This window comes from Penaeus japonicus, unplaced genomic scaffold (genome assembly GCF_977035675.1).
Source record: "Penaeus japonicus unplaced genomic scaffold, GWHDUDI00000001_assembly GWHDUDI00000010, whole genome shotgun sequence".
NCBI lineage: Eukaryota > Metazoa > Arthropoda > Malacostraca > Decapoda > Penaeidae > Penaeus > Penaeus japonicus.
Genome location: NW_028234412.1, coordinates 22,749,206 through 22,765,018, shown reverse-complemented (window position 1 = coordinate 22,765,018; position 15,813 = coordinate 22,749,206). Strand labels below are relative to the sequence as shown.

General features: G+C 45.8%; 1 protein-coding gene across 50 annotated transcripts in view; it reads left to right on the top strand.

Annotated features, from left to right (window-relative positions):
• LOC122265363 (myosin heavy chain, muscle) overlaps positions 1–11,415 on the top strand; it is a 41,638-nt gene extending 30,223 nt beyond the window's left edge. For 31 of the 50 annotated variants that reach the window (XM_086541048.1, XM_086541049.1, XM_086541027.1 and 28 more), the window contains exons 16-23: positions 1,190–1,663; positions 2,561–3,447; positions 5,051–5,129; positions 6,635–6,880; positions 6,996–7,783; positions 7,905–8,358; positions 8,474–9,064; positions 10,420–11,415. In XM_086541048.1, the coding sequence (XP_086397174.1) occupies positions 1,190–1,663; positions 2,561–3,447; positions 5,051–5,129; positions 6,635–6,880; positions 6,996–7,783; positions 7,905–8,358; positions 8,474–9,064; positions 10,420–10,455 (3,555 nt within the window). In that variant the 3' untranslated portion in view covers positions 10,456–11,415. Of the gene's footprint in view, positions 1–1,189; positions 1,664–2,560; positions 3,448–5,050; positions 5,130–5,536; positions 5,616–6,634; positions 6,881–6,995; positions 7,784–7,904; positions 8,359–8,473; positions 9,065–9,809; positions 9,837–10,419 lie in introns of all 50 variants that reach the window. The other 19 variants (XM_086541056.1, XM_086541058.1, XM_086541055.1 and 16 more) reach the window with 3 other exon arrangements.
• The last annotated feature ends 4,398 nt before the right edge of the window (positions 11,416–15,813 follow it).

Genomic DNA, 15,813 nt, shown 5'->3' with positions numbered 1-15,813 from the left:
GCCTGGTGCCCAAGGGACACGCCCAGACAAACAGCAGGATGCGCAGATAATGCTCCCCTTTATAACGGCATCCGTATGACCAGGATAAATAAGGATGAGGATGCGTCGCCTTGAGGCATAGTTGTCCTGGCGACTCCATAACAAACAGATTCTTCAAGTTGTGTGTGATGTTAGAATAGACTGTAGTGACATACCCTGTGTTTTTCTCCTTTTTTCTGAGTGACTTTCTTGTATATTTAGTCATGATTTTCACACTGCGTATTGACCCTCTGTAATTTTGGTTGGCTAACTCCAGTGTGCGGGGCGTACGCACAAATTTCTGTTTTGAGCAGCATCTCGCTGGCAGACAGCTCTCGTTCTGTCACGCGATATCTTTACGGAGCTCCATGTGTCCCACTGGCGGCTGTCATGTCCTGTCTCCATCCTTCACATTGTTCATAACCTTCCTTTACAAACTCTCTCTGTCTCTTTCTCTCTCCTATACACCTGCAAACCGGCAGACCCAGAGCCTCGTGTTCGGGCTTACCGTCACCCAGCCCAACACATCCTCCTTCTTCTTCTTCTTCTCCCTAGTTCCTCGCAGTCAGCTAGTGACGCGAGGATTACCCGTCTGTCCCTTTGTTGTGTTCGTTCTGACACTTAAGATCTCGTCCAGATACCGCGTCCTGTGTCCTCCACTGCTCCTCCAAGAACGCAAGGAGCAGGTTCTCCCCCGGCCTAGCGCAGAAATGATTCTAGACTACGTCAAATTGGAGCCTAATCAATACCGTTACGGTCAAAACAAGGTATTTGTTTGTCTGCCCACACTGTCTTCTGCCGCTTTATGTACACACGCCGGTGTAACATGTATCATTTCACTTTTCGCTCAAAACTCTTCCTATTGGATGCTGCTCTCGTATTACGCTCACATTCCACGTGCTTTCACACCTCCAGTTTCTTGCTTGCTAACTCAGCTGGTAAGTAAAGTTGCAAGTTTCTTCTCCAAGCCATAAAAGCCATCAGCAGCCATCATCGCTTTAAAACTTAATTGTTTTGGTTTCCTTAAGAAAGTGGCTTCAACTCATTTCAGCATTGGCTCAAAGTGTCAGAACAAAACCAAAAAGAAAGGCCGAAACGTAATTGCAGACTGACAGACATCACACCCCTCTCCCGCACCGCCCTGACGCCCCCTCTCGACCCCGCCTCACAGGTGTTCTTCCGCGCCGGTGTGCTCGGTCAGCTCGAGGAGATCCGCGACGACCGTCTCGCCAAGATCATCTCGTGGCTGCAGTCCTGGATCCGAGGCTACACCAGCCGCAAGACCTACAAGAGGCTCCAGGAGCAGCGCGTCGCCCTCATCGTCGTGCAGCGCAACCTGAGGAAGTACCTGCAGCTGCGTACCTGGGCCTGGTACCGCCTCTGGCAGAAGGTCAAGCCCCTCCTCAACGTCACCCGCGTCGAGGACGAGATCCGCGCCCTCGAAGAGAAGGCCGCCAAGGCTGAGGAGAACTACGAACGCGAGTCCAAGCTCCGCAAGGAACTCGAAGTCGCCAACCTTGCCCTGCTGGAGGAGAAGAATAACCTCATGGTCGCACTCGAGTCGACCAAGGGCAACGTCTCTGAGTACCTCGACAAGCAGGCCAAACTCCAGAGCCAGAAAGCCGACCTCGAGGCTCAGCTCAACGTAAGTATCGGTCAGAGAGACCCTTTTCAGTACGCTAATTAAAGCCTCTTAACTCACGAAACTCCCATACCTTATGCTCCCTTAATCCCTTAAGAGGCAAAATCTGGCAGCTCCCACGTGGGTTTGCCCCCTCCCCCCGCCCTCCCTTGCTTTCGCCTCCTTATTCCTCCCTTTCCCGACATCCGTCACATCAACACCCTCGCAGTTTACCCCCTTACTTCTTTATTTAACTCACCTGCTAAACATCAAGCGTGCCGAAAAGTGCATGAAGTCACGGATAATTTTAAGAGCCAAAAATCTCCCCTCCCCCCTCCCTTGCCCTCTAGCCTCCCACCCCTCGAGACACCTCCCTCACCTGTATGTCTTCAAATATGTCTCTATATTCAATATTGGCATTTGCCCACACTCAACTAGGTTTTTGTAAAATGCGGAAATCATTTCTGTGAAAATATTGAGTTATAAATATAGCTATTGCGGTGGGTGGGTTGTTTACGTAAGCGGTGATGAGGTGGGCCAGGTGGAGGCCGGTGACTCAACCTCACTCAGCTGGGGTTGAAGGGAGGCTCCACGACCAGTCTGGCTCAGGCAGCGATATACGAACGACCCAGCTTCCAACTGTGGTCTTGTGTACGATCTGTTACGAGTAGCCCCTACCCCTCCCCCTGTACACTTCCCTTGTAAACTCTAGCTGTAGCCAGTATGGGTTCCTTATACGTTCCCCACACCATCGTGGAGGTAGGACTTACCACGATTTCCCCAACCCGTAGTGTCCTGTTGGATAGTGTCTTAGTGGTGTTTTGTCTTAGTGTCTTTGCGTGTCTGTGTGTATAGTAGTGACATCCCCCGACATGTTGTTGAGTGCTGGAGTGTGACCATTCGCCTCTTACCCTCCCTCAGGAAACCACCGAGCGCCTACAGCAGGAGGAGGAGGCCCGCAACCAGCTGTTCCAGGGCAAGAAGAAGATCGAGCAAGAGATTTCCGGCTTGAAGAAGGACATTGAGGACTTGGAGCTCTCAGTGCAGAAGGCCGAGCAGGACAAGGCCACCAAGGACCACCAGATCCGCAACCTCAACGATGAGATCGCCCACCAAGACGAACTCATCAACAAGATCAACAAGGAGAAGAAGCACTTGCAGGAATGCAACCAGAAGACGGCCGAGGACCTGCAGGGCATTGAGGACAAGTGCAACCACCTCAATAAGGTGAAGGCCAAGCTCGAACAGACCCTCGATGAACTTGAGGATTCTCTTGAGAGGGAGAAGAAACTGCGAGGCGAGGTTGACAAGGCCAAGAGGAAGGTTGAGGGCGACCTCAAGCTGACACAGGAAGCCGTTGCCGACTTGGAGCGCAACAAGAAGGAGCTCGAGCAAACCATCCAGCGCAAGGACAAGGAGGTATCCTCCCTTGCATGCAAGCTGGAGGACGAGCAGGGCCTCGTCTCGAAGCTTCAGAAGCAAATCAAGGAGCTGCAGGCTCGCATTGAGGAGCTCGAGGAGGAGCTGGAGCACGAGCGCCAGGCCCGCGCCAAGTCCGAGAAGTCCAAGACTCACCTGGGCCGCGAGCTGGAGGAGCTGGGCGAGCGCCTGGACGAGGCCGGCGGCGCCACCGCAGCGCAGATCGAACTCAACAAGAAGCGCGAGGCCGAGCTGGCCAAGATCCGCAGAGACCTCGAGGAGTCCAACATCCAGCACGAGGCCGCCCTCGCCAGCCTCCGCAAGAAGCACAATGACGCCGTCGCCGAAATGTCCGAGCAGATCGACCACCTCAACAAGATGAAGGCCAGGTAAGGCGCAGGAGTCCTGTCGGAAACGTGTGCACTTGGGGATATATTTTGGCAAAGCACTCAAAGGGATCATCAAAGATTACGTTTTATATAGGTACAGTTGAAGTGTGCATGTGCGTGCTTGCGTGCGTGCGTGCGCGTGCGCGCGCGCGCGTGTGTGTGTGTGTGTGTGTGTTCTATATATATATATATATATATATATATATATATATATATATATATATATATATATATATATATATATATATATATATATATATATTTATATACTATTTATTATCACTGTATATATTATCATGTACAAGCTACATACACACGTGTATATATATCTGTATATATATCTATAATATATATATCTATATATACATATATATATATATATATATATATATATATATATATATATATATATATAGAGAGAGAGAGAGAGAGAGAGAGAGAGAGAGAGAGGGAGAGAGAGAGAGAGAGAGAGTGGGATGGACAGATAGATAGCTAGATGTGTATGCATATATGTATGTATGTATATATATATGTATATATATATATACATATATATATATATATATATTTATATTTATATATATAATATATATATATTATATATTTATATATATATATTGTATATATATAATATATATATATATATATATATATATATATATATATATATATATATATTTATATACATATATACTATGCACACACATACACAGATATATATATATATATATATATATATATATATATATATATATATATATATATATATATATAAATATATATATATATATATATATATATATATATATATATATATATATATATATATATAATGTTAAATTTGTACTTCTAATATTGTTATACCCATCCATTCAGGAAACCTGAAATCTATTTATTTCCTGGCAATTCTTTATAATATTCTAACACAGCTAACTGCAGAGAACAATTGCAAATACACTAGCTAACTGATAACATATTGCAGCGCAGCACATTATGTTAATGATGATATTTTCCTTAATTATTTATTTTTCTTAATTATTTTATTCGATGGCCACCTTCAAAATCTGCTTCTAACCTAGGATGGAGAAGGATAAGGAAGCACTCAAGCGGGAGGCTGATGATGCCAGGTCTGCCACAGACGGCCTTGTTCGAGATAAGGTAAAGAAAACAAAAACACAGAAAATGAAACGAAAAAAATAGAAAGTGGCATCCTTCTTCGATTCTTCCATCCTGCGATCCTTCTTTTTTTGCGGGAGCTTTGCTTGACCCTTTCTTATTTTATTTTAGCCCATTTTATTTTTTATTTATCTCCTTTATTTAGTTTCCTGCCATGTTTCCAGAAGAGCTACACTTCAGAAGCCGAAAGACGCTTATATTCCTTTTCCCTTATATCGAATTATTTCTTTTCTATGCGCTTTCCACTTTCATTTGATTCCCCAGCCTTCCTTTAGAGAATGCCTTTCTACCCTTTTCATTCCGTCTCTCCTCTCTTCACCACATTCATCTAAACTATAAGCAGCAAGGTAAACATGCTTAGGTACCATCTTCAAGGGAAAAATACTTACGCCATTTTTCTCTCCTCTTGTCTATGGCCTTGCTACAGAGCGGAGCGCGAAAAGACAACACTCTCTTCGGAACTCAATGATGCTCGGTCTGCAGCCGATGCGCTCAGTAACGAGAAGGTAACAAAAAAACAAGACAAAGATCAAGACGCCGTTGTCAGCTCACTCAACAAGATTTTTTTTATCAATAATAATAATATTACTCTTTCTCTCGCATCTACTGGCTGACTTGCGCAAGCGAATGTTCGGGAACTTCACTTGTTTTATGGATTTTACTCTGCTCGTTGTTTTTCGTCTCTTGTAACCATGACTTTAGGGGATTTTTTAAAATAATTCAAATGATTTAAAGGGGAATAAGATAAGATAACGTATTATCCACAAAATAGTGAAGGGACCCCGAAGATAAAAACAAAAACAAAAGCAAAGCGTATAAACACTACTGACAAATGCTCTACTCGATTTCTTCACCATTATTATTTTCATTTTCTTTTATTTTTGGTAACAGCTAACACACACTATTCTAACAGGCTTGAGAAGGAAAAAGCAAAATTGAATGGTCAAGTCGACGATCTGAAGTTTGCTACAGATCAAATGGCTACCGATAAGGTAAAACAGACAGTCCTCCATCCACACAGTCTAGACAATCTTCTTCGTCTCTCTTTCTCTTTTAGTGGAATTAGCAGCAGTGCTAAAAAGGAAAGACTTTGTTTTGCTAAAGAAGTGATGTCTTACAAAAAAGTGATGTCTTAAAAAAGTGATGTGTTTAGGAAGCTAACGGTAAGAGACTGTCAAGAGTTATCATTTTCAAACATGTCTTTATATTCGTTGTCCCTGATATTGTTTTTACTGCAAAGTCGTCGTGTATTTTAGAATACAGCAGCGAAGCGGATTCCTGTCTGATTTTGTCATCTTAATGCTTCAAGATTATTTTCGTGAAGAGTTTGTCCTTAATAACCCTAAATGCATGATCATTTTAGTGTGACACCAACCATTCCGATAAGGAATAATCAATCCACATCTACCTTATCTTTCAGTTGATTTCAGAAAAAGAATATGAAACAAGAATTTGACTTTTATATTCTTTTTCTAATTTTCCAAAAGATAAGATTCGAAATAACTTTCCCAAAAAACTCTTAGTTTTATAGTAGTTTCCATGCACCCACTTTCCCCTTGAAATAGTTACCCCTCGAACCCAAATTAGCTCACAGGTGAGGAACAGGTAGACCAAATTACCTCATTAGACCGGTCCTCTACCTGTTTTCTTACCCCCCCCCCTTCCACCCATCAGTCGGCTTTAAAAGCGTGTTTTCCCGTTTCATCTTTTTTCATCTTCTCGTTAACTTTTTCATTAACCTCCATGGTTGCTCACTTTCATTTTCTTTTAATTATTTCTCGCTGTGATTTCACTGTGTATGCCATTGTAATATCATGATTTCCCTTACAGAAATTTTAAGTAGATTAATTGATTAGCTTAGTTTCCATGTTGAAAAATATAGACAAAGAGGTTAAAGTAGTAAGAAATTCAGAAAAAAACTAAAATCAACGGAACATGATGAAAAAAAAAAATGAAATATAGAAAATAACTGTCGACCCACTACCCGCACTGACCTCGCGCTTCCGCTCAGGCCGCTGCTGAGAAGATGAACAAGCAGCTGCAACACCAAATCAACGAGATCCAGTCCAAGCTCGACGAGGCCAACCGCACGCTCAACGACTTCGACGCCACCAAGAAGAAGCTCGCCGTGGAGAACACCGACCTTCTGCGCCAGGTGGAGGAGGCCGAGAGTCAGATCGGTCAGCTGTCGAAGCTGAAGCTGTCTTTGACCAACCAGCTCGATGACACCAGGAAGCTCGCCGACGATGAGTGCAGGGTAGGGGCCCCCGCCTTGGATGGTTTTGTGCTTTTCTCTGAGACTTCTAGGATTTGAGTGAATTCGTATCTCATGTGGTTTGTGTGTAGTAACTGCTATGGTTTTATCGCTTCAGGAACGTGCAACTCTTCTCGGTAAGTTCCGTAACTTGGAGCACGACATCGACGGTCTCCGCGAGCAGCTGGACGAGGAGGGCGAGGCGAAGGCCGACCTCCAGCGCCAGCTGTCCAAGGCTAATGCTGAGGCCCAGATGTGGCGTGCGAAGTACGAGTCCGAGGGCGTCGCCCGCGCCGAAGAACTCGAGGCAGCGCGCCTGAAGCTCGCCGCCCGCCTCGAGGAAGCTGAGCAACAGATCGAACAGCTGAACATCAAGAACATGAACCTCGAGAAGACGAAGCAGCGCATCGCCACCGAGCTCGAGGACATGCAGATCGAGGTCGAGCGTGCCACGGCGCTGGCCAACGCCGCCGAAAAGAAACAGAAGAACTTCGACAAGATCATCTCCGAATGGAAGATGAAGGTCGACGATCTCTCGGCTGAACTAGACGCCTCGCAGAAGGAATGCCGCAACTACTCGACCGAACTCTTCCGCATCAAGGCTGCCTATGAGGAGAACCTCGAGCAGCTCGACTCCGTGCGCCGCGAGAACAAGAACCTCGCCGACGAAATCAAGGACTTGATGGACCAGATTGGCGAGGGCGGACGATCCCTCCACGAGATCCAGAAGAACGCCAAGCGCCTTGAAATCGAGAAGGAAGAACTGCAGGCCGCCCTCGAGGAAGCCGAGGCCGCTCTTGAGCAGGAGGAGAACAAGGTCCTTCGCGCCCAGCTTGAGCTCAGCCAGGTCAGACAGGAGATCGACAGGCGCATCCAGGAGAAGGAGGAGGAGTTTGAAAACACCCGGTGAGTTCTATGTTGTCATTGTCTATGCAGGAATTAGCATGTGGTTTTAATTAGGTGCTAGAGGCAATGATACAACACAACATTAATATGAATTCGTGTTTTTTGTGTTTTTTTTTTACAGTAAATGCCACCAGCGCGCCATTGACTCCATGCAGGCTTCTCTTGAGGCTGAAGCGAAGGGTAAAGCTGAGGCTCTCCGCATGAAGAAGAAGCTCGAGTCTGACATCAATGAGCTGGAAATCGCCCTCGACCACTCCAACAAGGCCAATGCTGACCTCCAAAAGCACATCAAGAAGATCCAGGGCGAGATGAAGGAGCTCCAGGCCCGCGTCGAGGAGGAGCAGCGCCTCGCGTCCGAGTACAGGGAACAGTACGGCATCGCCGAGCGCCGGGCTAACGCACTGCACGGCGAGCTGGAGGAGTCCCGCACGCTCCTCGAGCAGTCCGACCGCGGGCGCCGCCAGGCCGAGGCCGAGCTCGCCGAGGCCCACGACCACATCAACGACATCACCGCTCAGAACGGCTCCCTCACTGTCGCCAAGAGGAAGCTGGAGGGAGAAATGCAGACCCTGCATGTAAGTGTTCGAGATTGCCGATTTCAGTAAGAGATTTTGGATGGATAATGTTGCGGGAATACAGTATTTTATTTTTCAGGATGTCATTCCCATTTACATTTTTTCTTTGCAATAGGCTGATCTTGACGAGATGTTGAACGAGGCCAAGAACTCTGAGGAGAAGGCCAAGAAGGCCATGGTCGACGCCGCCCGCCTCGCCGACGAGCTGCGCGCCGAGCAGGAGCACGCCCAGACCCAGGAGAAGATGCGCAAGGCACTCGAGGTGTCCGTGAAGGAGCTCCAGGTCCGCCTGGAGGAGGTCGAGACCAACGCCCTGAAGACCGGCAAGAAGGCCGTAGCCAAGCTGGAGAGCCGCGTCAGGGAGCTGGAGAACCAATTGGACGACGAGGCACGCCGCCACGCCGACGCCCAGAAGAACCTGAGGAAGTGCGAGAGGCGCATCAAGGAGCTCACCTTCCAGTCCGACGAGGACAAGAAGAACCACGAGAGGATGCAGGACCTGGTCGACAAGCTGCAGCAGAAGATCAAGACCTACAAGCGGCAGATCGAGGAGGCCGAGGAGATCGCCGCCCTCAACCTGGCCAAGTTCCGCAAGGCCCAGCAGGAACTGGAGGAGGCCGAGGAGCGCGTCGAGAGCGCCGAGCAGGCTGCCAACAAGGCTAAGGTGAAGGGCCGCGCCAGTTCTCTGGCTAGGATGTCCCCGCAGGTAAGGTCACCGGACGCGCCCGCAGCAGCAGCGGCGGCGTTAACCGAGCAATAACAACATTAACGTCGAGAAGCTCTCTCTAGTCTTCTTTCTTTTCTGCTCTTCAGCTCTTCGTTTCAGAGGGAGTTTGGTAATACATTAACCTCCTTGTTTTCTCTCCACTCTCGCTCTTGAAAGTATTTATTTATTTCATTAAAACTGCGCAACGTTAAAGAACTGATAATCGGATAATCCATTAAGAAAACTGACATCTTATCAGATCTTAAACCGATCTGAGATCAGTTTCGAAAATCTAACCTCGCAAATTTCGTTTACGTTACTTTAATTTCTCAGTCATTGAATTAATTATTTTTTGCTGCTGGATTTAATAATCTAATATGGGCTTGTTTCGCCTGGTGACCGGGCCTCTGCCGCCCTTGCTTCATAATACTTTATGTTGTAAACAAACACGAAGAAACTATACCCTATTACTACATAAAACATGCAAATATGATATTGTCACATGAGCCATAAACCAATCTGCCATACTCAGAAAATTCTGCTTTCCTCCAAATCCAAAAGCCAGTTTGGCAAAACAATAATAAGAATCCCATCAATGAAAAGTATTATAATCATTATATTCTTTTAATCAACTGTCCATCTTCTCTGTACATTCCAATCTTCCAATCTTTCGAACTTTCCTTCCCTATGACCCATAGCATGAGTCTCCTACAAGTAGCTAATTTCCTATATCCCTTCGTTTCAGATCTAAGTATCTCCTCTTAGAGACATAGTAAGTATTCCGTCTTTAGCATGAACCTCTCCGTGTCTTTAACCGTCGGTTTGCGGTTTAACCTCCTTTCCCCGAGTGTTCTGAATATATTTGTTGAGATTTAGAACCATACAAATAATCATATGTACAACCAAAAGATTTTGTGCACACCCACACGCACACGCACACACACACACACGCACACACACACACACACACAGACACACACACACACACACACACACACGCACACACACACACACACACACACACACATATATATATATATATATATATATATATAAAGATATATATATATCTATCTATATATATATATATATATATATATATATATATATATATATATATATATATATATATAGTATACGCGTATATAAGTGCACACAAACAGAAATTATACAGATTTATAATATCATCACTATATGAACATTACAATAATGACACACACACACACACACACACGCGCGCGCGCGCGCGCGCGCAAACGCACGCGATCGCGTACACACATACTGTCAAGACACACATACATACATACATACATCTCAAACACACGTCTAATAATAGCATTTTACTTACCTTGCAGCCCACGGCCCAGCTGTTGCAGAGGATGATGCAGTAGACCCCACCTCACCCTACCCTATCCCCCCCCCCCCATCCCCGTGTCCGGCCAGGTGTGACATTCCCGGAGAACGTGACGCCATCTTGGACATCTCGACCGGCTGTCCCTCTAACTTCGTTTTTTTTATATATAGAATACTTATTCATCACTGTTAATTTTCAAATCGATAATTGCAATGGTTATTATGATTTCTCTTTTGTTGTGTCCTTGTAAGTTAACTCCTCACCCACGTAGTATCACAAGGAGACGCGGACGGTTAAAGGCGGGAGTGAGCTCGTAGTCCATTGTTACCTGCTCTCTTCCTCCCGCATGCCGCCATCTTTGCCCGAGTCGGAGAGTCACAAACGAGTCAGACACACAAACAATCAATTACCAACCGAACAGCCCGGGTAATAATCGTTACTTGCCACTCTCCCTTAACCGTCCTCTCGATATTGTTACCAGCCGTTACCCATTTTGAAATTATTTTTTAAACATCTTTAATTTTACGTATTCGTATATTCCCTTATTTCTAACCTGAAGAAATCCCTCAAGAAACATCAAACAGAATGAACTTTCAGTCTTTCAAGTTTAAGACAAGTATCTTTTTTTCATCTTTTTCCTTTACTGTGAGGCCGTGGGGTGGAATTCATGGTTTTTCTTGTCTTTTGTTATATTCGTGGGACATTTTGGTCAGGACGCGGTACTTGAAACCCTAGTCTTCCTTTTTATTATTATTACGATTATTATTATGATTCCTCCTTCTATTCCCTTTCCTTTAGTGTTGACCGTCGCCATTTTTAGTGAACAGGGAAAGAGACTTCATCGCGTGTATTTATTTTCTAGCTTAGGTCACACTGGATAAAATCAATCCTAAATAACAATAAAAAAATATAACTTGAATCCTTGTGTACTACAAATGTTTCAAAATGTATGTATGGATCTGTACAAGAATGCGTTAAATAAATATATGGCTGGGAATTCTATATTTCTTTCTCCTTATCACTATTATTTTCTAAAGTAACACATGAACCTTTCAAGTGGAAAGATCAGGATTACTGATTACCATAAGCAATATGGAAAATCTGTAAACTATCATTATAAGAAAACTGAAGTCCACTGCATGTTTTGTCCACAACCTCCTTTCCTTAAACAAGAAATACCTTTGAAGAACAAAACCCAACTCCTCTCCGTTCAGCCAGGACCTGAACTTTTGTGTCGTCTCCCTTTAAGAACTTGTAACTGTTCTTATTAACATATTCAGATCACAGATCGCTAAAACACAGGACAACATCCAAAGTAGGTATGATGTGCGGAAATTCAATTTATAACACAAAGAACACAACTGTTTTATTACCGTGTTCCCTATTCCATCCACAAAAATGACAAAAGCCCATACGACTTAAACAATCTTGTTTAAGGCAAAATATATAGAACTATGCATCTTTAAGTATCGTCCAAGGGCCACAAAGAACCTGAAGACGTTCTTTTAGATTCCAAAGTGTCAACCCATGGATTAAAGTCTCAAAGGCTTTTTCAGCATTCTTCTCCTTCCACTCTCTCAAAGGTATATGTGTAACGTGGTATGGCGAAACAACATACCCGGAATTATTTCAAAATGGAAAAGCAATCCTTATAAAAGCAAAGCACAAAAGGAGTAATTCTTTACTGTACACTGCCAAACTCATTACTGTAACGTTCAGTGTTTGAACCGCCATAGTCACTTTTACACACATTCTAGATTTTTGTTCCTATACCTGACACAAGTAGCGGAATATATCAGAATCAATAAAGTAGCACGGCTTTCTATAGCGATCAGCCATAAAGTATAGAAAAAAAAGAATATATATTATAAAGGAAAAACGTTATTTTGTTATGGCGCGTTCTCGGAAACCCCATGAAAAGTATTGCTCTATCTTACCGACGTTAATGAAGTTCGTATAAGCAGTATTGCAAAGAACGTAGAGAGCTCACATAAAATTAACTGACATCAAAGACATTGCTCAAAGTAAGGCATTTTGGCTTTTATATAAGATGTGTCATATTCCTATTCTTAATGAGATCCAAGAGATGTGCGAACACATGAAGATATCCATAGTTTTCAGATCTGTTGCTATCCAAATAATTCGATTTTTTCTTCCCTTTGAGCATATCTTTCTTTCTATGTATATGTATATCTGTCTTTATCTCTTTTAGTCTGTTTGTAGATATTCCTATGCAACTGATATATTTGTTCCTCTGTCTATCTCTATTACTGATCGATATATCCAGCTATCTATCTGTCTACCTGTAATATTTCTCTCAATTGCTCTCAAGATGTGTCTGTTCTAGCAAGGTATATCTCTGTTGCCTTCCCTGTCTTCAAGCCGCTTCTGATTTAAAGTTATCTCCGTATGCTTCTGTATGTCTGTGTCTTTATCTACCCATGCAGCGTCTCTCTTTCTCTCTCTTTCCTTCTCTCTCTCTCTCTCTCTCTCTCTCTCTCTCTCTCTCTCTCTCTCTCTCTCTCTCTCTCTCTCTCTCTCTCTCTCTCTCTCTCTCTCTCTCTCTCTCTCTCTCTCTTCTCTCTCCGTCTTTTCCCCTTTCTCTTTTTTCTCTTTGTAATACTTCCCATATATATCAATTTCTACCCATCTATTGCAGTGTTTTTCTTTCCTCCCATTTCTCTCCTCACACACCTATATTCTCTTTCCTTTTCCCATTTTTATCAATATCTGTCATTCTATCTCATTTTTTATTATTTTCTTTCCCTCTCGCTCATTTTCCTTATTCTCTTTTCCACTCCTTCTTTCTCCTTATTCTCTTTTCCTCTCCTTCTTTCTTCTTAATCTCTTTTCCTCTACTTCCTTCTCCTTATTCCCTTTTCCTCACCTTATTTCTCCTTATTCTCTTTTCCTCTTTCGCATTTTCCCTATTCTCTTTTCCTTTCCCTTTCCCTCTTTTCCTCCCCTACATTCTCCTTATTCTCCTTTCCTCTCCTGCATCCTCCTTATTCTCTTTTCCTCTCCTGCATTCTCCTTATTCTCTTTTCTTTTCCCTCATTCTCCTTTTTCTCATTTCCTCTCCCTCATTCTCCTTTTTCTCTTCCCCTCTCCTGCATTCTCCTTATTCTCTTTTCTTTTCCCTCATTCTCCTTATTCTCATGTCCTCTCCCTCCTTCTTATTCTCTTTCCCTCTTCTGCATTCTCCTTCTTCTCTTTTCCTTTCCTTCATTCCTCTTATTCTCTTTTCCTTCCCTACATTCTCCTTATTCTCCTTTCCTCTCCTGCATTTTCCTTATTCTCTTTTCCTCTCTTGCATTCTCCTTATTCTCTTTTCCTTTCCCTCATTCTCCTTATTCTCTTTTCCTCTCCTACATTCTCCTTATTCTCTTTTCCTCTCCTGCATTCTCCTTATTCTCTTTTCCTCTCCTGCATTCTCCTTATTCTCTTTTCCTCTCCCTCATTCTCCTTATTCTATTTTCCTCTATCTATACACATCTCCCCTTCCCCTTCCCTCCGCCATTGTTTGTCGTCTCACGAAAATCTTTTTTTTTCTCCTACTAAAAAGACTCCCAATCCTTAATCTTTGCGCCCTCGCTTATCATGAAGAGGAATTCATTCTCTATGGCGGAGAAGTGAGGAAGGACCTCTTCTTTTCTTGCCTTTTCTCTTTTTTTATCTCTTCATTTCTTCTTCTATTTCTAGTTTTCTCTCCCTTCCCTCTGTTATTCTTGCTTCTCTTATTCCTTTTCTTCCCTTTTTTCTCGCCCTCTCTCTTTCTCTTCCCTCCACTCTTCCTTCTTCGTTTCCCTCCGCCTTTCCTTCGGCCCTCCCTCCTTCCCTTTTTCACCTTACCCTCTCTTCCTCTCTTTGTTTCTTTTCCGCTGTCTCTCAACTACCTCACTTCCCTCCTTCCCTTCCATCTTTCCCCACTCCTTTTTCTAATTTCATTCCCTTTTCCCTCCTTCCCTCTCTTTCCCCTTCACTCTCCTCCTTCCTTCCATCCGGCCCCCATCCCCCTTTCCCCCATAACTCTCTTACTCCTCTTTCCCCTCCATTTTTATTTCCTACCCTTTAACCGTCCCTCTCCCCTTCTCTTCTTCCCTTTCACACCTTCCCTACTCTCCCTTCCCCAGCATCTTTATTTCCCTTTCTCCATCTCCCCTTTTCCCCCTCCATTCCTCCCTTTCCCCCTCCATTCCTCCCTTTCCCCCTCCATCCCTCTCTCTCTCCCTCCGTCCCTCCCTTTCCCCCTCCGTCCCTCCCTTTCCCCCTCCGTCCCTCTCTCTCTCCCTCCCTTTCCTCCTCCGTTCCTCTCTCTCTCCCTCCGTCCCTCCCTTTCCCCCTCCGTCCCTCCCTTTCCCCCTCCGTCCCTCTCTCTCTCCCTCCGTCCCTCCCTTTCCCCCTCCGTTCCTCTCTCTCTCCCTCCGTCCCTCCCTTTCCCCCTCCATCCCTCCCTTTCCCCTCCCTCTCTCTCCCTCCGTCCCTCCCTTTCCCCCTCCGTCCCTCCCTCTCCCCCTCCGTCCCTCTCTCTCTCCCTCCGTCCCTCCCTTTCCCCCTCCGTCCCTCTCTCTCTCCCTCCGTCCCTCCCTTTCCCCCTCCGTCCCTCCTTTTCCCCCTCCGTTCCTCTCTCTCTCCCTCCGTCCCTCCCTTTCCCCCTCCGTCCCTCCCTTTCCCCCTCCGTCCCTCTTTCCCCCTCCGTCCCTCCTTCCCCCTCCGTCCCTCCTTCCCCCTCCGTTCCTCTCTCTCTCCCTCCGTCCCTCCCTTTCCCCCTCCGTCCCTCTCTCTCCCCCTCCGTCCCTCCTTTCCCTCCTCCTTCCCTCCTTTCCCCCTCCGTCCCTTTCTCTCTCTCCTTCCTCCTCCTCCCTTTCCCCCTCCGTCCCTCCCTCTCCCCCTCCGTCCCTCTCTCTCTCTCCCTCCGTCCCTCCCTTTCCCCCTCCGTCCCTCTCTCTCTCTCCCTCCGTCCCTCCCTTTCCCCCTCCGTCCCTCCCTTTCCCCCTCCGTCCCTCTCTCTCTCCCTCCGTCCCTCCCTTTCCCCCTCCGTCCCTCTCTCTCTCCCTCCGTCCCTCCCTTTCCCCCTCCATCCCTCTCTCTCTCTCTCCGTCCCTCTCTCTCTCCCTCCGTCCCTCCCTTTCCCCCTCCGTCCCTCTCTCTCTCCCTCCCTCCCTCCCTCTCCCCCTCCGTCCCTCCCTTTCCCCCTCCGTCCCTCTCTCTCTCCCTCCGTCCCTCTCCCTCTCCCTCCGTCCCTCTCTCTCTCTCCCTCCGTCCCTCCCTTTCCCCCTCCGTCCATCTCTCTTTCCCTCCGTCCCTCCCTTTCCCCCTCCGTCCCTCTCTCTCTCCCTCCGTCCCTCCCTTTCCCCCTCCGTCCCTCTCTCTCTCCCTCCGTCCCTCCCTTTCC